At 51.7% G+C, this 26,837-nt stretch overlaps 1 protein-coding gene across 1 annotated transcript in view; it reads right to left on the bottom strand.

Annotated features, from left to right (window-relative positions):
* efhc2 (EF-hand domain (C-terminal) containing 2) overlaps window positions 1–24,205 on the bottom strand; it is a 218,498-nt gene extending 194,293 nt beyond the window's left edge. Inside the window, exons 1-2 of the mRNA XM_038802085.1 lie at window positions 23,862–24,205; window positions 18,117–18,305 (exon numbers count right to left, since the gene is read on the bottom strand). Of these exons, the coding sequence (XP_038658013.1) occupies window positions 18,117–18,305; window positions 23,862–23,903 (231 nt within the window). The 5' untranslated portion in view covers window positions 23,904–24,205. The remainder of the gene's footprint in view (window positions 1–18,116; window positions 18,306–23,861) is intronic.
* Window positions 24,206–26,837: the final 2,632 nt, after the last annotated feature.

The following is a 26,837-nucleotide window of genomic DNA, read 5'->3' as shown; positions in this document are numbered from 1 at the left end:
TCTTCCCACACCAATCCAGTAACAAGCTCTCAGTCTCACTCTCAGATGAGCATTTCATGCCTTCCCATTACAACCTTTCTATTGGCCTGCACTAGACCCTATACATTTCGGTCTCAAAATATGGGCAGCTTTGTGGTGTGAACCTAATGAGAAATGGGCTGTAACTGTTAAAACATATTTACTTGGGTTCTGTTAATAGAACAATAATATATTCTGAATATATATTTATTTCCTCGCCAATTTTCTCCCTTTCGATCTCGTCTGAACAATAACAACTTACATTTATAAATGTGCTTTAATGCAAAAATAAATCTTAAGGTACTTCAGAGGCAAGTAAAAGAATGTGATCTAGAAGAATAACCATGTTCCATGGGGCTGGCCAATGGAGAGGGGCAAGTGACTGCACTGAAGGCTGCACTTATGCTGAGAGGAATACAAGGAAGAAAATGGACTTCATGACTGTTTCACGATGGGTAGGTGCAAACATAATTGGTGGTAATAAAAATGATTCATGTGGAGGCAGTGGTTCAGTTGCTGTTGAGAACCCTTCAGTATTTCGCTCAATAGCCATTGTTCACTATAAAGTGTTCAATTGTGTAATGTACCATCAAAGGCATTGTAGATATGGAGCAAGAAATCTCAGGGAAAGTTTCGTGAGGGCCACCTGCTAATGATTTCTCCGCCCCCCCCTCATTGGGGAAGCTCATACTCCCTAAGGATTATGGGATTGCCATTAGCCCCAGCCAGTGGTAAGCAGGCAGGTAATAACATCCCTCCCCCCCCAAAGTCCAAGGAATCCACCGAAGACCCTGGCGAAGGAGGGCATCGGACTCGTTTTTTCCGCGGGCAGGTCACCATTTGCACGAGACGCTGGAGAACAGCGCTTCCGTGATGAACGACATAACGGTTGGACATCCACGGCCTGTGGGACCGAGGACTCCCCTTCTGAGGCGTCCTGTGTCTCCATCTCGGAGTCGGAGTCGAAATCCTCTGTCATCTTGGCGTCCCTATCTCCACGTGGTTCTGAAACGACTTGTGCAGGCTTTGAGTGGGGCGCCAGAGGAAGGTCGTTAGGAACACCCTTCACTGTGTCTGGTCTCAGCGGCTGTAGAAGTGAGCTCCGGGGGCAGGGAATCTTTGGAAGAGGCGGCCTTCTGGACCGAACGTGGTCTACAAGCTTGCGCCGGAGACGACCCTGGGCTTGCACCTGGTAAGAAAGCGGGCCCATTCGTCGAACGATAACGCCAGGGACCCACTGGGCACCACCAGCAAAATTTTGAATGAACACCGGGTCACCAGGCGCAAACAGCCGAATTGGCCGGTGCCGCGAAAGGCCATGCCCCTGCCATTCTTAAGTGCGGCGTACTTTTGCGCCAATATCCGGGAAAACCATGCCAAGGCGGGTGCAAAGTCTCCGGCCCATTAAGAGTTCCATAGGAGCTACCCCAGTCACCGCATGGGGGGTGGTCCTATATGAAAACAAAAAATGAGCCAGTCGCGTGTCCATAGACCTGGAAGACTGCTTCTTTAGGTCCCTGCACTGCACGCTCCACCAACCCACTGGAAGCCAGCTGGTATGGAGTGGTGCGTATATGGCGTTTGCCGTTTATCTTCATGAACCTCGCAAACTCACTTGTGAATGTAGTGCCGTTGTCCATGCCAAGCACGTCGGGGAGGCCATGTGTATTGAAAGACAAACGTATCTTCTCGATCGTTATGCAGGACGTTGTGCCTACCATCTTAAGCACCTCTAGCCATTTTGACTGGGCATCGATTAATAGAAGGAACATGGATCCTTGGAAAGGGCCGGCGAAATCCGCATGCAAGCGCGCCCAAGGCCGCCCTGGCCATTCCCAATGATGTAGGGGTGCAGCCGGTGGAAGCTTCTGATGCTCCTGGCAAATGGAGCAGTTTTGAGCCACCTTCTCAATGTCGGTGTCGAGGCCTGGCCACCAGACATATCTCCAGGCCAACATTTTCATTTTGGTCACACCCGGATGCCCATTGTGTTAGTCCTGTAGTATCAGGTCCTGACCTTTTTCCGGGACGACCACACGCATCCCCCACGAGAGGATACAGTCTTCCATGCTAAATTCTGACAGCTTGGAGGAAAATGCCCTCAACTCACCTGGGAGCTGTCTATGTTGCCCACCCATTCAGGACTATGTGCCGAACCTTTGACAGGACTGGCTCCCTCTGGGTCCACTCACGGATCTGTGATGCCGAGACAGGCAAGGAGTCCATAAAATTTAGGGTTGCAACCATCTCGCCGGTTGTGAGGGTCGACATGGGGCCAGTCGACAAAGGCGTGCGGCTCATCATCGGCATTCGCTATCTGGGTCCCTGGTTTATGCTCCAGAGAATACTCGTAGGTAGCGAGTGATGCTCTATCAATTACGATGAGACGAGAGTAGAGTGTAATCGAGGCTTTATTAAGCAGAGATGTGTAGCCTCCTGCTGAAATGGCTGCAGCTCGGTGAGCACACACATTTATACTCCACCTACTGGGTGGAGCCAGCAGGCAGGGACCTACCCCCGTACCTGTAGTACAGGAGCCTTACTGTATTACATCTCGTATGTGATTTATACAACAGTGGTGACTACCACATTCACCCCCTGTTAAAAAAAAGAGTCCAGCGGGGGTGGTGGAAAACTATGTACGTGCATTTTAAGGTTATAATTTTGTGGAAAGTTCACAAATTCAGCCGATCTGGTGCCTTGATCCTCCGTTGTGAGCGCCGCAGTTCCGGTGGCGATGCAGGCGTTGGCTCGGTCGCCGGTGACTCCAGGAGTGTGTAGACCTCATCTTCATCCCCAGGTGGGACCAAGGGGAGGACGGATTGTCCTGGAGTGGGGGCTGTGGTGAGGTACGCTGGGGGGAGGAAGGGTGGCGCCGGGGCAGAAAGGATGGGGGGGTGTGGACCCAGCTGGTGCCAGGTCCCTGGGAGACTGTGTCTTGGCGGCCGTCGGGGTACAGGCATACTGCGGGTTTGCATGGAGTAGGTGTACCCTCTCGACCAACGGGTCCTCCTTGTGGAGCCGCACGTGCTTGCGGAGGAGAACGGTTCCTGGAGCTGCCAGCCACGTTGGGAGCGAAAGCCCGGACGTGGACTTCCTGGGGCAGGCAAGGAGACATTCATGGGGGGTTGCATTAGTCGCAGTGCAAAGTAGCGATCGGATGGAGTGAAGGGTGTTGGGGAGGACCTCCTGCCAGCGGGAGACCGGGAGATTTTTGTACCGTAGGGCCAGCTGGACGGCTTTCCAGACCGTCCCATTCTCCCGCTCCACCTGCCCGTTTCCCCGGGGGTTGTAGCTGGTCGTCCTGCTCGAGGCGATGCCCTTGCTGAGCAGGTACTTACGCAGTTCATCACTCATAAAGGAGGATCCCCGGTCACTGTGGATGTAGGCGGGGAAACCGAACAGGGCGAAGATAGTGTTGAGTGCTTTGATGACGGTGGCAGACGTCATATCGGGGCATGGGACGGTGAAGGGGAGTATTCGTCGACCACGTGAAGGAAGTACGTATTTCGGTCGGTTGAGGGGAGGGGCCCTTTAAAATCCACGCTGAGGCGTTCAAAGGAGCGGGAGGCCTTCACTAGGTGCACTCGGTCTGGCCGGTACAAGTGCAGTTTGCACTCCGTGCAGACCTGGCAGTCTCTAGTGATAGCCCTGACCTCCTCAATGGAGTAGGGCAGATTGCGAGCCTTTATGAAGTGAAAGAACCAGGTGACCCCTGGGTGACAGAGAGCGTCGTGTAGGGTACGGAGTCGGTCCACTTGCGTGCTGGCACATGTACCTCGGGATAGGGCATCGGGGGGCTCGTTGAGCTTTCCGGGGCAATACAAAATCTCGTAATTGTAGGTGGAGAGCTCGATCCTCCACCTCAAGATTTTATCATTTTTGATCTTGCCCCGCTGTGTGTTATTGAACATGAAGGCAACCGACCGTTGGTCAGTGAGGAGAGTGAATCTCCTGCCGGCCAGGTAATGCCCCCAATGCCGCACAGTTTCTACGATGGCTTGGGCCTCCTTCTCGACGGAGGAGTGCCGAATTTCGGAGTCATGGAGGGTGCGTGAAAAGAATGCCACGGGCCTGCCTGCCTGGTTGGGGTGGCAGTCAGAGCAACGTCTGATGCATCGCTCTCGACTTGGAAGGGGAGCGTCTCGTCGACCGCGTGCATTACAGCCTTGGCGATGTCGGCCTTAATACGGTTGAAGGCCTGGTGAACCTCGGCCGTCAGCAGGAAAGCGGTGAAGTGAATGAGTGGGTGGGCCTTGTCCACATAGTTAGGTACCCACTGGGCATAGTATGAGAAGAACCCCAGGCATCGTTTGAGGGCCTTGGGGCAGTGGGAGTTCCATGAGGGTGCGCATGCGATTGGGGTCGGGCCCTAGATCTCCATTTTTCACCACATAGCCGAGGATGGCTAAGCGGTTGGTGCTGAACACGCACTTCTCCTTGTTGTATGTTAGGCTGAGGAGTTTGGCGGTGTGGAGGAATTTGGAAAGGTTAGCGTTATAGTCCTGCTGGTCGTGGTCGCAGATGGTGACGTTATCCAGGTACGGGAAGGTGGCCCGCAGTCCGTACCGGTCAACTATTCGGTCTATCTCCCGTTGGTAGACCGAGACCCCATTAGTGACGCCGAAGGGAACCCTAAGGACGTTGTAAAGATGGCCGTCCGCTTCAAACGCAGTGTACGGGCGGTCCGCCTTGCGAATGGGAAGCTGGTGGAACCAAATTTCAGGTCCACTGTCGAGAAGACACAGTACTGTGCAATCTGACTGACCATAACAGATATGCGTGGGAGGGGGTACGCGTCGAGCTGCGTGTACCGATTGATGGTCTGATGTAGTCAACGACCATCCTGTTTTTCTCCTCAGTTTTCACAACTACCACTTGGGCTCTCCAGGGGCTGTTGCTGGCCTCGTAATGCCTTCCTACAGCAGCCGCTGGACCTCAGACCTGATGGTCCTGTCCTGGGCACTGTACCGTTTGCTCCTGGTGGTGGCGGGTTTGCAATCTGGGGTGAGGTTTGCAAACAGAGAAGGTGGGTCGACTTTAAGGGTCGTGAGACTGCATACAGTAAGGGGTGGTAGGGGCCCGCCGAATTTCAGAGTGATACTTTGGAGGTTGCACTGGAAGTCCAGGCCGAGTAGCAAGGCAGCGCAGAGGTTGGGGAGGACGGAGAACCGGAAGTCGCTGAACTCTGCGCCCTGGATGATGAGGGTGGCGGGTGCAGTACCCCTGGATCTCCACAGAGTGGGATCCGGAGGCCAGGGAGATTCGTTGTGTGATGGGATGTACCACAGGGGAGCAGCACCGTACCGTATCGGGGTGGATGAAGCTCTCTGTGCTCCCGGAGTCAAGAAGACAGGATATCTCGTGCCCATCGACCTTCACCATCATCGACGCGGTTGCGAGCTTGTCGGGCCGGGTCTGGTCGATCATGATGGAGGCGAGCTGTAGCTGGTGTTGGAAGGCCCCTGGCTGGTCGGTAGCGGTTGCAGGCGATGAGCAGCCCGATGAGGTGCCCGACGAGCAGGGGTCCTGAGGCGGGGAAGATGGCGGCGCCCACGTGACACATGTGGCGGCGGCGTTAAAGATGGCGGTGCCCATCGGCCGCACGAGGCCTGATGGGGGGGGAAGATGGCGGGGCCCACGGGCCGCATGTGTCCTGAGGCAAGCAAGATGGCGGTGCCCATGCGTTGCACCTGGTCTGAGGCGAGGAGGATGGCGGCGCCCACGGGCCGCACGTGGGGGGTGAAGGAACAATGAGCCTGGTTACAGCGGCGATCGAGCGTGCCTGGCACACAGCAGCGAAATGTCCTTTCTTCCCGCAGGCCTTGCAGAGTGCGCTCTGCGCCGGGCAGCGCTGCCGGGGGTGCTTTGTCTGTCCGCAGTTGAGCCCCCCGGGGTTGGCTGGCTGCCGTGTGGCGCAGGCTTGGGGGCGATGGCTGGTGGGGTCCACGATGGGGTGTTCGCTGGTGGGGTCCACGATGTCCAGGAGGGGCGCGCCCTGCGGTCGGGGGCGTACGCTTGTACATCACGGGAGGCGACCGTTAGTGGGATCATGAGTTTCTTGGTCGCCGCGAGGTCGAGGGTAGCCCCTTCTCAGAGGCGCTGGCGGATGTAAGCTGACCCTATGCCCGTAACGAAAGCATCCCTAATTAGGAGTTCGGAATGTTCAACGGCTGAAACGGCCTGGCAATCGCAGTCCCTCGCCAGGGCGTGCAGGGCACGCCAGAAATCTTCCACAGACTCACCAGGGAGTTGATGCCGCGTGGACAGGAGGTGCCTGGCCGAGAGTTTGTTGGTCTGCTGGGTGTAGTTCTCTTTCAGTAGCGCCATGGCCTCAGCGTAGGTAGATGCATCCCGGATGAGGGGAAAGATATCGGAGCTCAGCCGCATATACAGTATCTGGAGTTTCTGTGCCTCTGAGGGTGGTTCTGTCGCAGATCCGATGTAGGCTTCAAAGCAAGCTAGCCAATGTGTGAAGGCCAACTTGGAGTTGTCTGCTTGAGGGTGCATGCAGGAGATCTGGCTTGAAGCGGAGGTCCATAGTTGTAAAATCTCTGCTTAATAAATTGATGCACTATCAATTACGATGAGACGAGAGTAGAGTGTAATCGAGGCTTTATTAAGCAGAGATGTGTAGCCTCCTGCACCTGCTGCCGAAATGGCTGCAGCTCGGTGAACACACATTTAAACTCCGCCTCCTGGGCGGAGCCAGCAGGCAGGGATCTACCCCGTACCTGTCGTACAGGAGCCTTACCGTATTACATCTCGTTTGTGATATATACAAACAATGGTGACTACCACAGCGAGCAACAAAGCCCATTGCTGGATCCGTGCAGAAGCAATGGGCGGTATTGGCTTATCCTCTCGGAAAAGTCCCAGCAGAGGCTCATGATCAGTCAAGATAGTGAAATGGCGGCCATACACATACTGGTGGAAGCATTTCACCGCAAAGACCACTGCCAGCCCTCCTTCTCGATCTGCGCGTACTTCTTTTCCGCTGCAGTCAATGTGCGGAGGAGAAAGATATCGGCCGCTCGGGCCCATTCTCCATCTTGTGGGACAGGACGGCCCCAATACCATATGGGGATGCATCACATGTGATGAGCAAAGGCTTTCCAGGATCATAGTAAAACAATTGCTGTTTTACCCGCCGGAAAGCAATTTCTTGCGGCTGACCCCAAACCCAGGTGTGATTCTTCTTTAGCAGAAGGTGCAACGGGGCCAGTGTAGTTGCCAGATTGAGGAGGAACTTCTCGTAATAGTTTACGAGGCCGAGAAAAGAACAAAGATGTGAAGTGTCAGTCGGGGAGGGGGCCTGTTGAATTGCGCGCACCTTCTCTGCGACAGGGTGCAAACCTTTGCAGTCCATCCGATAACCCAGGTAGACTACTTCCTTTTCCTGAAAGACGCACTTTATACGACGTAAATGGACTCCAGCCTCTGAGAAGCATCTAAGGACAGCCTCCAAATTTTCCAAATGTTCCTGCTCCGATGTCCCTGTAATCAAAACGTTGTTTTAGTAGACAGCGACACGCGGAAAACCTCTCAAGATGCCCTCCATGACGCGCTGAAAGATAGCGCAGGCAGAGGATGCCCCAAAGGGCAATCGTGTATATTCATACAGGTCCCTGTGTGTATTAATAGTTACATATGGCCGGGAGGCAGGGTCCAGCTCCAACTGTAGGTAGGCGTGACTCATATCTAATTTCATGAATGAGAGTCCGCCTGCAAGCTTCACGTAGAGATCTTCTATGCGGGGCATTGGATATCGGTTGAGATGGGAAGCCGTATTCACTGTAAGTTTATAGTCGCCGCACAAGCAAACTGTGGCATCTGGCTTCATTACAGGTACAATTGGCGCTGCCCAGTCAGCGAAACGGACAGGCCTGATAATACCCAAGGACTCCAAACGAATGAGCTCCCCTTCTACCTTCTCGAGCAAGGCATAAGGCACCGGGCGTGCCCGGAAATAGCACGACGTGGCTCCTGGTTCGACCTGGATACGGGCTACAGCACCTTTTATCTTCCCCAAACCGGGCTGGAATACATCTGGGTACCGTCCTAGTACCTCCGTCAACCCTCCAGAACCTGTTTGAAAGATGTGCTGCCACTGCAGCTGCAAATGGTGCAACCAGTCCTGACCCAACTGGCTGGGCCTGTGGCCGCGCACCATAAGTGGGAAATGCTCCTCTTGGCATCCATAAACAACAGGGGTCATCGTAGTTCCAACAATGTCCAATGGTTCCCCCGTGTAGGTGGCCAACCTGGTCTGTGTATTGGTTAATATAAGGGTCTGTATACCCTGCTTGATGTAGTTGAATGTCCTCTGGGCGATCATGGAGACTGCTGCGCCAGTGTCCAATGCCATCTCAAGCGCGTGACCATTGACCCGTACTGTCACCTTAATGGGGGCCACACGGGGAGCTGCCATATAATGCAGCTGCAGGCAGTTGTCCTCTGTCCCCACGTCCTTGGGAATAGTCCCCACAGGTTCATCCAAATGGAAGGTACGGCCCCTGGGCTGGCCCCAGTTTCTGTCGGAACCACGGCGCCTCTGGTGTCCCCAGGACCGGCGTCCGCAACGGGGTCGGTGTCCACAAATCCAACACTGACGTGGCTCCACATCCATCGGTTCAGGAGAAGGCTCCCTTCGGGAGGAACATCCGGCGGCCACTGGCGTCGATCTGGATGCCGTCCCGCCCAAGGTACGGCAGGGGCGCGGGGAGACACTTTTGGATGGAAGTGGTTGCGCCCCAAGGCCTGCACCTCCATTCCCTGTAGCTCCTGCACTCTCGAGACAATACTATCTGAATGGCCGGTTGAAAAGTCAATGTTGGCTCAGCTAACAACTTTCTCTGGGTGGCCGCATTGTTAATACCGCAAACCAAACGGTCGCGTAACATTTCTGACAATGTCTCTCCATAGTCACAGTACTCCGCAATCCTACGTCGCCTGGATAGAAATTCTATTTTTTTTAAATAATTTTTATTCAAATTGTCACATTTTCACAAAAAAGAAAACAGTAACAGAAAATTCTAAGAACAAAAAGAACAACCCCCCCCCCCCCCCCCCCCCCCCCCCCGTATATACAAAAGAGGAACAATAAATAAACGGCCGTCGTTGGCAAAGATTCAACCCAAAACAAAAACAAAGAGACACCCCCACCACCCCACCGGGTTGCTGCTGCTGCTGACCTTTTGATTTTACCGTTCTGTCAGGAGATCTAGGAAAGATTGCCATCTCCTGAAAAACCCCTACACTGACCCCTTTAGGGCAAATTTCACCCTCTCCAATTTGATGAACCCCGCCATATCATTGACCCAGGCCTCCATGCTTGGGGGCCTCGCATCCTTCCACTGAAGAAGAATCCTCCGCCGGGCTACTAGGGACGCAAAGGCCAGAACACCGGCCTCTTTCGCCTCCTGCACTCCCGGCTCCACTGCAACCCCAAATATTGCGAGACCCCAGCCTGGATTGACCCTGGATCCTATCACCCTCGATACCGTCCTTGCTACACACTTCCAAAATTCCCCCAGCGCTGGGCATGCCCAGAACATGTGGACATGGTTTGCTGGGCCCCCAGAACACCTAATACACCTGTCTTCGCTCCCAAAAAACCGGCTCATCCTTGTCCCGGTCACGTGAGCCCTATGCAGCACCTTAAACTGTATGAGGCTAAGCCTCGTACTCGAAGAGGAGGAGTTCACCCTTTCCAGGGCATCCGCCCACGTCCCCTCCTCAATCTCCTCACCCAGCTCCTCCTCCCATTTATCTTTCAGCTCCTCCACCGAGGCCTCGTCTACCTCCTGCATCACCTGATACGCTTCCAAGATCCTCCTCTCTCCAACCCACACCTCGGAGAGCACCCTGTCCTGAACCCCACGCGGCGGCAGCAGAGGGAACCCTGCCACCTGCCGCCTGACAAACGCCCTTACTTGCATATACCTAAAGGTGTTCCCCGGGGGGAGCCCAAACTTCCCTTCTAGCTCACCCAGGCTCGCGAACTTCCCGTCTATGAACAGGTCCCCCAGCCTCCTGACACCTGCCCTGTGCCAAATCAGGAACCCGCCATCAATTGTCCCCGGAACAAACCGGTGGTTCCCCCGTATTGTGGACCCCATTGAGGCCCCCACCTCCCCCCTGTGCCGCCTCCATTGCCCCCAAATCTTGAGGGTAGCTGCCACCACCGGGCTCGTGGTATACCTCGTTGGAGGGAGCGGCAGCGGCGCCGTTACCAGCGGTTCCAGGCTCGAGCCCACACAGGATGCCATCTCCATCCTCTTCCATGGTGCCCCCTCCCCGTCCATTACCCACTTACGCACCATCACTGCGTTGGCAGCCCAATAATACCCACAGAGGTTGGGAAACGGCAGCCCCCCCCCCCCATCCCTGCCCCGCTCCAAGAACACCAGTCTCACTCTTGGAGTCCCGTGTGCCCACACAAACCCCGTAATGCTCCTGTTAACCCGCCTAAAAAAGGCCTTCGGGATAAGGATGGGGAGGCACTGGAACAGGAACAGAAACCTCGGGAGCACCGTCATAAGAACATAAGAACATAAGAACATAAGAACTAGGAGCAGGAGTAGGCCATCTGGCCCCTCGAGCCTGCTCCGCCATTCAATTAGATCATGGCTGATCTTTTGTGGACTCAGCTCCACTTTCCGGCCCGAACACCATAACCCTTAATCCCTTTATTCTTCAAAAAACGATCTATCTTTACCTTAAAAACATGTAATGAAGGAGCCTCAACTGCTTCACTGGGCAAGGAATTCCATAGATTCACAACCCTTTGGGTGAAGAAGTTCCTCCTAAACTCAGTCCAAAATCTACTTCCCCTTATTTTGAGGCTATGCCCCCTAGTTCTGCTGTCACCCGCCAGTGGAAACAACCTGCCCGCATCTATCCTATCTATTCCCTTCATAATTTTAAATGTTTCTATAAGATCCCCCCTCATCCTTCTAAATTCCAATGAGTACAGTCCCAGTCTACTCAACCTCTCCTCATAATCCAACCCCTTCAGCTCTGGGATTAACCTAGTGAATCTCCTCTGCACACCCTCCAGTGCCAGTACGTCCTTTCTCAAGTAAGGAGACCAAAACTGAACACAATACTCCAGGTGTGGCCGCACTAACACCTTATACAGTTGCAACATAACCTCCCTAGTCTTAAACTCCATCCCTCTAGCAATGAAGGACAAAATTCCATTTGCCTTCTTAATCACCTGTTGCACTTGTAAACCAACCTTCTGTGACTCATGCACTAGCACACCCAAGTCTCTCTGAACAGCGGCATGCTTTAATATTTTATCGTTTAAATAATAATCCCGTTTGCTGTTATTCCTACCAAAATGGATAACCTCACATTTGTCAACATTGTATTCCATCTGCCAGACCCGAGCCCATTCACTTAACCTATCCAAATCCCTCTGCAGACTTCCAGTATCCTCTGCACTTTTCGCTTTACCACTCATCTTAGTGTCATCTGCAAACTTGGACACATTGCCCTTGGTCCCAAACTCCAAATCATCAATGTAAATTGTGAACAATTGTGGGCCCAACACGGATCCCTGAGGGACACCACTAGCTACTGATTGCCAACCAGAGAAACACCCATTTATCCCAACTCTTTGCTTTCTATTAATTAACCAATCCTCTATCCATGCTACTACTTTACCCTTAATGCCATGCATCTTTATCTTATGCAGCAACCTTTTGTGTGGCACCTTGTCAAAGGCTTTCTGGAAATCCAGATATACCACATCCATCGGCTCCCCGTTATCTACTGCACTGGTAATGTCCTCAAAAAATTCCACTAAATTAGTTAGGCATGACCTGCCTTTAACGAACCCATGCTGCGTCTGCCCAATGGGACAATTTCTATCCAGATGCCTCGCAATTTCTTCCTTGATGATAGATTCCAGCATCTTCCCTATTACCGAAGTTAAACTCACTGGCCTATAATTTCCTGCTTTCTGCCTACCTCCTTTTTTAAACAGTGACGTCACGTTTGCTAATTTCCAATCCACCGGGACCACCCCAGAGTCTAGTGAATTTCGGTAAATTATCACTAGTGCATCTGCAATTTCCCTAGCCATCTCTTTTAGCACTCTGGGATGCATTCCATCAGGCCAGGAGACTTGTCTACCTTTAGCCCCATTAGCTTGCCCATCACTCCTTCCTTAGTGATAACAATCATCTCAAGGTCCTCACCTGTCATAGCCTCATTTATATCAGTCGCTGGCATGTTATTTGTGTCTTCCACTGTGAAGACCGACCCAAAAAACCTGTTCAGTTCCTCAGCCATTTCCTCATTTCCCATTATTAAAACTCCCTTCTCATCCTCTAAAGGACCAATATTTACCTTAGCCACTCTTTTTTGTCTTATATATTTGTAAAAACTTTTACTGTCTGTTTTTATATTCTGAGCAAGTTTACTCTCATACTCTATCTTACTCTTCTTTATAGCTTTTTTAGTAGCTTTCTGTTGCCCCCTAAAGATGTCCCAGTCCTCTAATCTCCCAGCAATCTTTGCCACTTTATATGCTTTTTCCTTCAATTTGATACTCTCCCTTATTTCCTTAGATATCCACGGTCGATTTTCCCTCTTTCTTCCGTCCTTCCTTTTTGTTGGTATAAACCTTTGCTGAGCACTGTGAAAAATCGCTTGGAAGGTTCTCCACTGTTCCTCAACTGTTCCACCATAAAGTCTTAGCTCCCAGTCTACCTTAGCTAGTTCTTCTCTCATCCCCTTGTAATCTCCTTTGTTTAAACACAAAACACTAGTATTTGATTTTACTTTCTCACCCTCCATCTGTATTTTAAATTCCACCATATTGTGATCGCTCCTTCCGAGAGGATCCCTAACTATGAGATCATGACTGACTGCACCCTACCCGCCAGAGACAGCGGCAGCATGTCCCACCTCTTAAACTCCTCCTCCATTTGCTCCACCAGCCTTGTGAGGTTAAGCTTATGCAAGGCCCCCCAGCTCCTGGCCACCTGAACCCCCAAGTACCTGAAGCTTCAGTGGGAGCCTCCCAATCCCACCCTCCTGGTCCCCCAGATGTACCACAAACAGCTCGCTTTTCCCAAAGTTAAGCTTATACCCTGAGAAATCCCCAAATTCCCGGAGAATCCCCATTACCACCGGCATTCCCCCCACCGGGTCCGCCACATACAACAAAAGGTCGTCCGCGTAGAGCGACACTCGGTGCTCCTCCCCACCCCGGACCAGCCCCCTCCAATCCCCCGACTCTCTCAGCGCCATAGCCAGGGGTTCAATTGCCAGTGCAAAAAGTAGGGGGGACAGGGGACACCCCTGCCTCGTCCGTCGATATAATCGAAAATACTCCGACCTCCTCTTATTCGTGGCCACACTCGCCATTGGGGCCTCATACAACAGCCTCACCTAACTGACAAACCCCTCCCCAAACCCGAACCTTTCCAGCACCTCCCACAAGTATCCCCACTCGACCCTATCAAAGACCTTCTACGCATCTAGCGCCACCACTATCTCCGCCTCCCCTTCTACCGCCGGCATCATTATAACATTCAAGAGCCTTCGTATATTAGTGTTCAGCTGCCTCCCCTTCACAAACCCCGTTTGATCCTCGTGGATAACCTGCAGCACCCAGTCCTCTATCCTCATGGCTAAGATCTTTGCCAACAACTTGGCGTCCACATTCAAGAGTAAGATCGGCCTGTGTGACCCACACTGCAGGGGATCCTTGTCTTGCTTAAGCATCAAGGAGATCAGCGCCCGTGATATCGTCGGGGGCAAAGCCCCCCCCCCCCTCCCTTGCCTCACTGAAGGTCCTAACCAACAGGGGGCCCAGCAGTTCTGCAAACGTTTTGTAAAATTCAACCGGGAACCCATCCGGCCCCAGCGTCTTCCCCGACTGCATGCTCCCTATCCCTTTGACCAGCTCCTCAAGCTCAACTGGCGCCCCCAGACCCTCCACCCGTCACTCCTCCACCCTCGGAAATCTCAGCCCGTCCAAAAAGCGCCCCCATCCCCCCTCCTCCGCCGGAGGTTCGGACCGATATAGTCTCTCATAAAAATCCCTGAAGACCCCATTAATGTCTACCCCCCTCCGCACCACATTTCCTCCCTGATCCTTAACACCACCAATCTCCCTGGCCGCATCCCGCTTACGGAGCTGGTGTGCCAGCATCCTGCTCGCCTTCTCCCCATACTCGTACACCGCACCCTGAGCCTTTCTCCATTGAGCCTCCGCCTTTCTGGTGGTCAACAAGTCGAACTCAGCCCGAAGGGTAAGCCGCTCCCTCAGCAATCCCTCCTCCGGGGCCTCCGCGTACCTCCTGTCCACCCTCACCATCTCCCCCACCAATCTCTCCCTTTCTCTCTGCTCCCCCTCTCCCTGTGGGCCCCGAATGGAGATCATCTCCCCCCGAACCACCGCCTTCAGCGCCTCCCAGACCGTCCCCACTCGGACCTCCCCATTATCGTTGGCCTCTAGATACTTCTCGATACATCCTCGAACCCGCCCCCTCACCACCTCGTCCACCAGCAGCCCCACCTCCAAGCGCCACAACGGGCGCCGGTCCCTCTCCTCCCCCAGCTCGAGGTCCACCCAATGCGGAGTAGGCCTTTTGCACATGGGAGAAGTATGAAAATTCCCTGGCCCTCGGCCTTGCGAACCTCCATGGATCCACCCCTGCCATCTGGTCCATAAACCCCCTCAGCACCTTAGCCTCCTACCCGTCCTGGAACTGGATTGATCCAGTGGCGGATCCAGCATTGTGTTGAAATCCCCCCCCCCCATTATCAGGCCCCCCGCCTCCAAATCTGGAATCCGGCCCAACATGCGCCGCATGAAACCCGCATCATCCCAATTTTGGGCGTATACATTGACCAGCACCACCCGCTCCCCTTGTAGCTTGCCGCTCACCATCACGTACCTCCCGCCGCTGTCTGCCATCACACTCGACGCCTCAAACGACACCCTCTTCCCCACCAGGATCGCCACCCCCCCCCCCCCCCCCCCGGTTTTTTGCATCCAGCCCCGAATGAAACACTTGGCCCACCCACCCCTTCCTCAACCTAACCTGATCCGCCACCTTCAGGTGCGTCTCCTGAAGCATAGCCACGTCCGCCTTCAGCCCCTTCAGGTGCGCGAACACGCGGGACCGTTTGACCGGCCCATTCAGTCCCCCTACCCCCCTCCCCCGTCGACTAGCCATCACCCTTCCGTAATCCGCCACGTGCCCACGCCCCCCGCTCAGCCCGTTCCCCACAGTGACAGACCCCCATCCTGACCCCCTCTACACGCTCCAGCTCCTTCTTGGCCATTCCAGCAGCAACCCGGTATTCCCCCTCTTCCCCCCCAAAAAACCTCCCCCCCCCCAAGCTAGGGCCCCCCCTAGCTGCGTAACTCCAGTCATTGTACTTCCGTAAGTAAGCCGACTCCTGCTGACTGCTCCCGCTACCCCAATTACCCTCCCCAGTGTCACACACCCATTCCACCAATGCCGACCCCGTCCCCTGCTTCTCCAGCACGGGAGAAAAGCCCGCGCCCCCATTCCAAGCCCCGCCCCCCAGACCCAAAACGCGGGAAGACAGGCACCTGACCCAACAGGGCCGCGTACCCCACCCAAACCCGCAACCAGTGAAATAATAAAATTCCCAACATGATATGATAAAACACCCAAGTAAATAGATAACAGTCCCGAAAAGCAGAAAAGAAAAAACAGAACAGCAATAAAGCATCGTCAAATAGAAACAAAAAAAGCGAAAGGATATCAAGGAGGACAAAGCCTCCGGGCTGCATACAACGTTCCACAGCCCCCAGTCTTCAGTTCAAGTCCAGCTTCTCTGCCTGGACAAAAGTCCAAGCCTGCTCCGAGGAGTCAAAATAAAGTTGACGGTCTTTATAATTGACCCACAGTCGTGCCGGCTGCAATAGGCCAAACATGACCCCCTTCTTGTGGAGCACTGCCTTCGCTCGATTAAACCCAGCCCTTCTCTACACCACCTTCGCACTCGTCCTGGTAGATCCTGATCTCCGTATTCTCCCTCTTGCTACTCCTCTCCCTCTACGCCCAACGAAGCACACACTCACGGTCGACCAAGCGCTGAAAGCGGACCAGCACCGCCCTGGGCGGCTCGTTCGGCCTGGGCTTCCGCAGCAGCACCCGATGGGCACCCTCCAGCTCCAGGGGTGCCCGGAATAACCCCGCGCCCATCAGCGAATTCAGCATCAGGACCACGTAGGCCCCCAAATCCGAACCTTCCAGCCCCTCCGGGAGGCCAAAAATCCGCAGATTCTTCCGGCGGGAGCGATTCTCCATCTCCTCCATCCTTGCCAACCATTTCTTGTGAAGCGCCTCGTGCGACTCCACTTTCACCGCTAGGCCCAGGAGTTCGTCCTCGTTCGCCGAAGCCTTCTGCTGCAGCTCCCGAATCTCCGCGGCCTGAGCCGTCTGAGTCGCTCCGAGCCTGTCCAGCGATGCCCTCAACGCCTCCAGGATCTCAGCCTTTAGTTCCTGGAAGGAGTGCAGCAGCAGCTCCTGCTGCTCCCTCGCCCACTGCTGCCACACTGCCGGTTCCCCGTCCGCCGCCATCTTGTCCTTTCTGCCTCGCACCTTCTTCTGCTGCAGAGTTGATTTTCTGGTTGCTCCACTTCTAGTCCAGCCCATCCACCGGCCGCCAAGCACAGAGGCTGCGTTCCCACCCGGGGAAAAGTCAAAACAGCTCCGTTGCGGGCCCTTAAAAGAGCCCGAAAGTCCAAAAATAGCGGGAGCCACCAAACGTGCGGCTTAGCACTGCATCGTCGCAACCGGAAGTCCTGGATAGAAATTCTGCAAGGGATTCTCCTGGGATCCTCTCAGCGGTATTAAACCGGTAATGCTGGACTATCGTGGATGGGGTTGGGTTAAAATGTTGCCCCACTAAGGTCACAAGTTCACCAAACGTCTTGGTGTCCGGCGCAGCTGGGTATGTAAGGCTCGTTATCACTCCAAACGTATGCAGGCCGCAGGCAGTGAGCAAAATGACCACCTGATGCTCGTTTTCGGTGATGTTGTTTGCCCGGAAATAGTAACGCATCCGTTATGTGTACTGGTTCCAACTCTCCAGGGCAGGATCAAAGACATCCAAATGTTCATAAAGAGGCATGGTGTAACAGAAAAAAAACTTCCAACCTGTATCCAACAAAAATCCAGGGAGGTGGCTTCAGCAGCATAGACAGCTATCCACTTTAACCCTCATCACCAGTTTTGTGAGGGCCACGAAGAATCCAGCACGAGTTTGTAGAACAAAAAGAAATCTTTGTTTACAACATATATATATATATATACATATATACACACACAGCAGCAGCAGTAACTCCCTTGCTGCTCACTCCTCTCTAGCTGGTTCCATACTGGCCAGTTTTATTTATGCAGGATATGCTAATGATTTATCCGTCCCCCTCATTGGGGAGACTCCCTAAGGATTGTGAGATTGCCATTAGTCTCCAGCCAGTGGTAAGCAGGCAGGTTATAACAGAAAGTAATTCATGGAATGTACAAAATGATTTGAAGAAGCTTTTGAAAATGAGGAGCAAAATACCACGGTGCTAAGGTTTAGGCAGTAAAGTTTAATGGTACAGTGTAGTAATAATTGATGGCTTTGCTGCTAATGTTACAACAAAGTGGGGCAGCATGGTGGCACAGTGGTTAGCATTGCTGCCTATGGCGCTGAGGACCCGGGTTTGAATCCCGGCCCTGGGTCACCGTCTGTGTGGAGTTTGCACATTCTCCCCGTGTTTGCCTGGGTTTCACAGCCCAAAGATGTGCAAGGTAGGTGGATTGGCCATGCTAAATTGCCCCTTAATTGGAAAAAAATAATTGGGTACACTAAATTTATAAAAAATAAATGTTACAACAAAGTGAATTGAGAACAGAAGGCAACTATAACAAAAAGAATAGAGGGCGAATGCTGTTAAGAAGGGAGAAAATTACAAAGACGAGAAAACGTTTCACAGATTGAGCTGTGTAATGGAATTTGATCCTTACAGGACATCCACACATGCATACTTTCAGCAAGAAGCACTTTATTTTAGATGTTTCACCTGGAACTAACATACTAAAGCATACCTGTTTGTCAAAGACAACCCACGCTGGTGCATCACTGCCCTGTCCCTTTGGGAATACACTGAACTTAGGTTTCAGCTTCTGACCAAGCAGTAGTTCGCCCCCAATGCCCGGTTTTTGCTCTCCCACCATGGTAGGGACATCATTTGGGAAGTCAAAGTGATGAGATTTATGAAATTTTTCCTTTCCTAACTATAATAAGGAAACAAACAAATGTTAGCATTGGAAACAATTCAACACAGGTTTCACTTTCACTTTAATTCTAAAATAAACACTATTGGGTGAGACTTTAACTCTGTCAAACCCCATTTAACTTACATAGAATTCAAATCGTAAAAATTCAGCTGGTTCTTTGAGGTCCTTTATGAAAGAAACATGCGCAGTATCTTATTCAGTATGTCTGTACATGGCTGCAGTCCCACGATAATTTACTTGACATTTAGCTGGCTTCTGAAGAGTCCGATCAAGCCACCCCATTCTATAAAACTGCCTGTCATCTGCCATGTTCAAAACTACCATCTCCTAAGGGCAATGAGGGATAGTCAATAAATGCTTACCTTGACTCCCATATCGTGGGAATGAATTTTAAGAAGTATGCACCTCACTTGTCCAGCATTTGGATTGCCAAGATGTTATTTCCTGAACAATTTCCCCCTTCTTTGTGTTGGTGATAATTTTGATCTATGCAGCTTGTTATTCATCAACTGGCCAAAACACAATATTTCACATTTTGCCATCTCACAAAAACTTCCATAATTTTCAAAACTTTCGTCAGATCTCCATCAACTTTCTCTGTTCTGGTGGGAAAACTCATTTCCCCCCATTTTTCCACATATCACTTCTGATAGCATTCTTCTGAACCTTTGTAACCCGTTATAATGTTTGTAAACAATGGCAGAATGTGGAGGTGACATGGTCTCCGCAGCTGGTTAGAGAGCCAGTGAGACCACTGATCACCTCTTTCAGGAAAGTCCCACTACATCTTGTGTCACTCTGGCGCTTGACAGGTCAGCAGCAGGCCTTCCCTGAGATCAAGACTCCATGGGCCGAAATCCTGACCGCTGAGAGCTGCCAGCCAATCAGAGGCTGGTAGCTGTTCTGTACTCAGCAGTGCCACTGGGGAGTTGGTGGATGCTGCTGGTACCACACCCACTTGAGGCTTCAGATTGAGGAGGGGGACAGGCTTAGGTGAGTAATGGCAGGAAGGGGATTGGACAGCGTAGGTTGCGGGAGAGGGGGCTCGGCAGCAAGGGGATAGAGGTAGGTCTTATCAGGCTCTCTGCTTCCCCATGTCAGAATCAGGACCTAACTACCCTTAAATGAGGAGGAACACTGCCCCCCTCACCCCCCAAGGAGTCCACAAGCAAACATGCCAGGGTTTGTTTGTTGTGTTTCCTGAATGGTGAACCCTCCACACGCTGTTGGGTTCATACCAGTAGCAGCAAAATAAAATCTTTAAGTGGGCATTAATTGCCCACATTTGTGACTGGTCTGGGCCTTGGGTGAATCCCAATGAAGTTGGAAGTGTAGAATTGTGATTCATGTTGAAAAATATTTTAAGTGCGGGTACAGCTTTAAGACCTTACAGGCTTCAAAGTTGGTACCCCCAGTCACTGCAAAAAAAAATGGATTTCCCACGCTTGCTGCTTTTGTTGGGCTTTGCAAAATGGCAGCAGCGCACTTCTGGAGGGGCACGGATCTGCTGATTTGATTTACTCAGCAATGTAGAGTTGTGAGTAGTGAGTCACGTAAATTAACTGCACATTTACTTTTCAACCCAGAGTTGGGAATATAGATTAGTGTTGGGTTTCATTCAAATTTTTGAAAGGGGCTTCTTGGACTGCCTGTAGCCTGGAAGATAAAAATATTTTTTTCACCCTTCCAGGCTTAAGACTCTGTGTGCTGAAGTTAGACTTCCAAAGGACATTTAATGGGGTCTTCTGCTTCAGTAAAACAGTTCCCTTCAGCTTCTAGGCTCTTCTGTCTGGAGATTTTCTGACACATTTTCTCAGCATTGGTAACTTAAGTTTCTATCAGTTCAAAATCTGTGGAAGATTTTCTTTTTCTCAGTTTTTCAGCATTCTTGTATGATTGAGGGTTTTTGATCCCAAGCTGACATGACGTAGTAATGGTGTTGGTTATAGAACTTGGCTGTTAAGGGAGTCTTCAAAGTCTTCTGTATGTTCAAAGCAAGTTTTTACTAACTACATATGTACAGTGAAAGCTACAGGAAAGGATCTATCTCCGTGTCTAGGTCTCAACACATCTCTTGTATAGAGCAGGGGTTATCGGTCACATTAAAAGATTAACAAGGAGGCAGCACGGCGGCGCAGTGGTTATCACAGCTGCCTCATGGCGCTGAGGACTCTGGTTTGAATCCCGGCCCTGGGTCACTGTACCTGTGGAGTTTGCACATTCTCCCCGTGTTTGCGTGGGTTTCGCCCCCACAACCCAAAGATGTGCATGACAGGTGGATTGGCCACGCTAAATTGCCCCTTAATTGGAAAAAATGAATTGGGTATGCTAAAAAAAAAAGATTAACAAAGGTTATCTTTTCAGTGGTTTAAAGTATTAGTTACCTGCTATGTAACATGTTAGTCATATTGCTTTTAGTTTGTTTGTCACAGTTAGGTTTAAAACTTGAAATCTTGTGAGGTTCCTTTAAGTCTGGACAGACTGTTACGGGGATCATAACAGTGTTCGCATGCATATGCTGTCCTTGTCCTTCCAGGTCGTAGCAGTCGTGGGTTTGGAAGGCGCTGTTGAAGGAGGCTTGGCGAACTGCGTGTAGCAATGATCCATGCTGCCCGCTCCATGGTCTGGAAATGCTTCTTAAAAGATGGTATTACAAAATGGGGCAAAGCATTCCAACTGTGCTGTGGCGAATGATTTGAATAGGCTCAGCATTTCTTTTGACTTTATGTTTTATAATCCAAGAAAGAAACCTGGAATGTTATATCAATGTGATGTTTTGTTTATTTGAATTCCCAAATTTCTCTGCTCCTCTGCCTCTTCTCAAGATTTAGGGCTTGGTCTATATATCCTCCTTTTTTTCTTCCTCGCAGAATTCACCCATCACACTTCTCTATATTAAAATTCATGACATCTACTAAATTAACATATCTATAAACTTCTGAAGTTACTTGGTCCAGGAAAAATAGCACCTAAACAGAGACTACGCTCTCTAAATGTTGCACTCGTCCATGGCAATGTTATAGGGAGAGGGGCCCTTCCTCAGTTCTAATTTCTCTTTAAAATGAGAAATTGACACACCAGGTGATGATGGTCATGGATTGTGGCTTAGAACTCTAAAGAGGGGAAGTTTACATTTTTTCTTTGTAAGCTTGTCAAAGGTCTGTGGGCGCGATTTCATGGGGAAAAAAGAATCCCGTTTTGAGCCCGTTTGGTGGGGTGTTTCTCGAAGCCTGCAGCGCCGAGAACAACCCCTGGTTTCGGCATCTTTTCTGGGTCGCTGTGAGGCAAGCCCTGCCGAAGCCACACTTATACTCTTTTCCTGAAAAAAAATGAAATGGAAGAAAAAATGAAAACCGCTTATTGTCACGAGTAGGCTTCAAATGAAGTTACTGTGAAAAGCCCCGAATCACCGCATTCCGGCGCCTGTTCAGGGAGGCTGGTACGGGAATTGAACCGTGCTGCTGACCTGCCTTGGTCTGCTTTCAAGTTTAGCCCTGTGCTAAACAGCCCCTGCTAACTAAACTGGCGCCGCAATCTCTCAACTCCCCCACCGCTGCCTCTGGACCTCTCCAATGCCCCAACTTATCAATTAGGGAGTCCTCGAGCCCCCCTGCACCCCACCTCAAATGGGCAGGGCATTCCAAATCCCATCTGATCCTTCCCAGTGACCTGCGGGAGACAAACCTCCAACCTCAGCGGCAACACATTAACTAAAATCTTTGCGTCCACGTTTGGTCGATATGACCGACATTCCACGGGGTCCCTATATTCCTTCGAAAGGAGTGAAATGGAGGCCTGACTATTGTTTCTGGGAGCACGCCCCAAGCCACCGCATCCTCAAATGCTTCTATCAGCAGCGAGACCAACCTGTCCACGAACTTTTTATGAAACTCCACAAGGAATCCACCCGGCCCCGTTGCCTTTCCCCTTCTGCATATTCCCAATTATCTTCCAAACTGCCTCTGCCCTCAGTGGCCCATCCAATCCCTCCCAATCCTCATCCTCCACCCTTGGACACTTCAACCCCTCCAAAAAGATCAACCATGTCTGTCTTTTTAAAAATAAATTTAGAGTACCCAATTATTTCTTTCCAATTAATGGGCAATTTAGCATGGCAAATCCACCTAACCTGCACATCTTTGGGTTGTGGGGGTGAAATCCACACAGCCATGGGGAGAATGTACAAACTCCACACAGACAGCGAACCGGGGCCCAGATCGATCCAGGATCCTCAGCACCGGCAGGGGAGTTGAGAGGCAGCAGTGCTAACCATTGTGCCACCGTGCCACCCCAACTATGTCTGTCTGAATCATCCTCCAGAGGTTCTAAGCTTTACACATTTTGTAAAACCCCTCAAGCACTCTATTCACATGCTCCAGGGCCTAAACCAACTCATCCCTCCAATCTGACATCCGCCAATTCACCTTATAGAGATCTTTAAGTAATGACTAGCTCTCTATTTTTCATTCATCTTTCTCAACCAATGTCTAGTGCCTTTGACATTGTCAATTACAACACTCCTCTTCCAAATCTACTCTTCAATCCACTACTTGGATTCTGCTTTTACATCATTTGAGACAGATAATGTAGTGTCCCTACAGCTCCCTAGCTAAGTGAGATCAGCTAAGTCAACACAGACCATGGATTGAATCAGTGAACTTCTTGCTCTATGTGGCCCAGACATTTTCTTCCTTCACTGCGGCTTTAGTCTAGGTAAGATTAAACATCCTGCTCTATGATGGTCCAACTGGAATTGCACGCTAAAAATAAGGAGAAGGTCTGACTCAGCTTCCTGGATAGATTGAAATCATTCATACATCAGACCCATGCAAGTAACAATATATTTTGAGCACATGTGGCTGGCTTTCTTTTAACATGTATAGCACTGGTGGAAATCTGCCCCTTTGTGTATCAGCGATAACCTCAGTGTTGAAACATCATTAAGGCTATCCATGATGTTGCTTTCCACTGGACATTGGTATCTTGTCGGAAAGCAGTATCCTCAGGGCAGATAGGTACAGTGTGAACCCCAGTGGATGATACACCTTTCCAGCAGCAGTTTTTAGGTGGCAAATGGAACATTTACCCACCCCCAACCCCCACAAGAAACTCCAACGCATTTCTCCTAAGAGATGGAACCTGGACATGATCAACACTTAACAAAGAAACCAGCATGAGCCCCACTGATCGGTCCTGAGGAAAGACGAGGTCTTTTTACAGTGGTACATTTCAATGTTTCCTGTGCAGTGCTTCCCACACCCCGGTGACCAGACTGTCACAGCTTGAACACAGCTTCAGACAGTGTGGTGTCAGCTACCCAAACATTTGCAGAAAACATGTCCTATTAGTGCACAGAAAACAAAAGTAACACTGTAGAATATCATCCACACATAAAACGAATTAGCAGACAGACAGAAATTTAGAAGCCAGTGATTTCCCCCAGAGTTAGGGTTGGGGGAACCCAGTTTGAAAAGAGGTTTTGAAGGAGAAATCCGTTTCTACAACGTGTAGACTTATTAGTTGGAGAAAAAAATGTGTTGGTTTGTTACTCACATTCCTGTTGAATGTGTTCCCTGGTAAGAGTGGTAAAGTCATGTTGCCTGTGCTCTGCAGGCTCAGTGGGAGCTTTGTTTATTTCCCCCGTTGCCTCGGTAACGGTGACATCGTCACGCTGGCTGTTCGCGCGAGCTGTTCCGAATCCAACATTCGGCCATTAAAGGAAGGGCTCCAAACAAATTCCATTTTTACCCGCAAACTCTTGCGCGGTGACCTCTCTTCCCCGGCTTCAGTTTCTTGCTTGCACCCGATATCGCGGATCTCTTGCTTAACTCGCAACCCGCTGTTGTTTTATTTCTTAGAATGCGTGTTTCGTTCGAAAAAGCCTAACGGAGTTGATCGCCATCTTGAGAAGGTCAGTGTATTCGGGCGGGACCTGCTGCCCGTGATCCTCTCCATTGGCAAACACTCCATCCTCATAACTCATCAACTCTTCACTACTTGTTCTGCTTTTACCACGCCCGCGCTAGCGACAGATACAGCCCCATCTCCAGTTGAGATTAACTAAAAACACAGGCAATGGATTGATTATTAGAAGTTGGAGCAGCAACTTGCATTTATATAGCCCCTTCAACTTCCAAAAATGTCCAGAGGTTGAGGAAAAAAAATTATGTGTCCATCTTGTAACCCGGTGCCCGTCAGAGGTTAAGTCTGTCCGGTGGTCTGACGGTTCGCTGGGAGCGATGTAACAGTGGTGGCGATGTCTGTACAGGCGGTGGCGGCATCGACGGCGTCGGTGCTGGCGGTGTTGGTGCTGGCCAGTAGCTGGATGACTCCGGGAGCGTGCCGAAATCTTCCTCGTCCTCTAGCGTGTGCAAGGGAAGGAGGGATGGACCTGGTGGGGCTGGTGTTGGGTGCGCGGGTGGGGAGGTGAGTGGGATTGGCACCTGAGGGAGCCAGGTCCCTGAGCAAGACCGTATCCTGGCGGCCGTCGGGGAACTCCACGTAGGCATACTGGGGGTTTGCATGGAGCAGGCGTACCCTGTCCACCAAGGGGTCTGCCTTGTGGAGTCGGACATGCCAATGCAGTAGAACCGGCCCTGGAGCTGCGAGCCAAGTCGGGAGCGACACCCCGGATGTGGACTTCCTAGAGAAGATAAAAACAAGTTAATGGGGTTTGTTATTCGTGGCAGTGCACAGTAGAGAACGGATGGAGTGCAATGCATCCGGGAGGACCTGCTGCCAGCGAGCGGCTGGGAGGTTTCTGGACCTTAGGGCCAGCTGGACGGCCCTCCAAACTGTCCCGTTCTCCCTCTCTACCTGCCCGTTTCCCCGGGGGTTGTAGCTGGTCGTCCTGCTGGAGGCGATACCCCTGCTGAGCAGGAACTGACGCAGCTCATCGCTCATGAATGAGGATCCCCTGTCGCTGTGGATGTAGTCGGGGAAACTGAACACAGCGAATATGGAATCGAGGATGACGGTGGCAGGCGTCATATCCGGGTATGGGATGGCGAATGGGAACCTAGAGAATTCATCGACCACACTAAGGATATATGTGTTGCGGTCGGTGGAGGGGAGGGGCCCTTTGAAATCCACATTGAGGCATTCAAAGGGGCGGGACGCATTCACCAGGCGCGCGCGGTCTGGCCGGTAGAGGTGCGGCTTGCACTCCGCACAGACCTGGCAGTCTCTGGTGACTGTCCGTACTTCCTCGATGGAGTAGGGCAGATTGCGGGCTTTGACGAGGTGGTGCAACCGAGTGACCCCCGGGTGGCAAAGGCTGTTGTGCAGGGCACGAAGCTGGTCTACTTGTGCGCTGGCACATGTACCTCGGGAGAGGGCGTCTGGGGGCTCATTGAGCTTGCCGGGGCGATACAAGATCCCGTAATTATAGGTGGAGAGCTCGATTCTCCACTTCAAGATTTTATCATTTTTGATCTTGCCCCGCTGTGTGTTGTTGAACATGAAGGCTACCGACCGCTGGTCAGTGAGGAGAGTGAATCTCCTGCCGGCCAGGTAATGCCTCCAGTGTCGCATCGCTTCAACGATCGCCTGGGCCTCCTTTTCAACGGACGAATGTCGAATTTCGGAGGCATGGAGGGTGTGGGAAAAGAATGCCACGGGTCTGCCTGCCTGGTTTAGAGTGGCGGCAAGGGCGACATCTGAAGTGTCGCTCTCTACTTGAAAGCGCAGTGTCTCGTCTACTGCATGCATCCCGGCCTTGGCTATGTCTGCTTTAATACGGGCGAAGGCCTGTTGTGCCTCGGCCGTGAGGGGAAATTGAGTCGACTGTATCAGTGGGCAGGCCTTGTCCGCGTATTGTGGGACCCAGTGGGCGTAGTAGGAGAAGAACCCCAGGCAACTTTGAGGGCCTTGGGGCAGTGGGGAAGGGGGAGCTCCATGAATGGGCGCATGCGGTCGGGATCAGGCCCCAGGAGTCCGCTTTGGACTACGTAGCCGAGGATGGCCAAGCGGTTAGTGCTGAACACGCACTTCTCCTTGTTGTAAGTGAGGTTGAGGAGAGATGCGATGTGGAGAAATTTGGCAAGGTTGGCGTCGTGGTCCTGCTGGTCATGGCCGCAGATGGTGACATTATCTAAGTACGGAAACATGGTCCGCAGTCCGTACCGGTCAACCATTCGGTCCATTTCTCTTTGGAATACCGAGACCCCGTTAGTGACGCCGAAGGGAACCCTAAGGAATTGATAGAGGCGACCGTCCGCCTCAAAGGCAGTGTATGGACGGTCCGATTTGCGGATGGGGAGCTGGTGGTAGGCGGATTTAAGGTCAATCGTCGAGAAGACCCGGTACTGTGCAATCTGATTGACCATATCAGATATGCGAGGGAGAGGGTACGCGTCGAGCTGCGTGTACCGATTGATGGTCTGGCTGTAGTCCACGACCATCCTGTGTTTCTCCCCAGTTTTAACCACTACCACTTGGGCTATTACTGGCCTCGATAATACCCTCCATAAACAGCCGCTGGACTTCGGACCTGATGAAGGTCTTGTCCTGGGTGCTGTACCATCTGCT

Source organism: Scyliorhinus canicula, chromosome 7 (assembly GCF_902713615.1).
Source record: "Scyliorhinus canicula chromosome 7, sScyCan1.1, whole genome shotgun sequence".
NCBI classification, from domain to species: Eukaryota; Metazoa; Chordata; class Chondrichthyes; order Carcharhiniformes; family Scyliorhinidae; genus Scyliorhinus; species Scyliorhinus canicula.
This window is presented reverse-complemented; position numbering and strand designations above follow the sequence as displayed.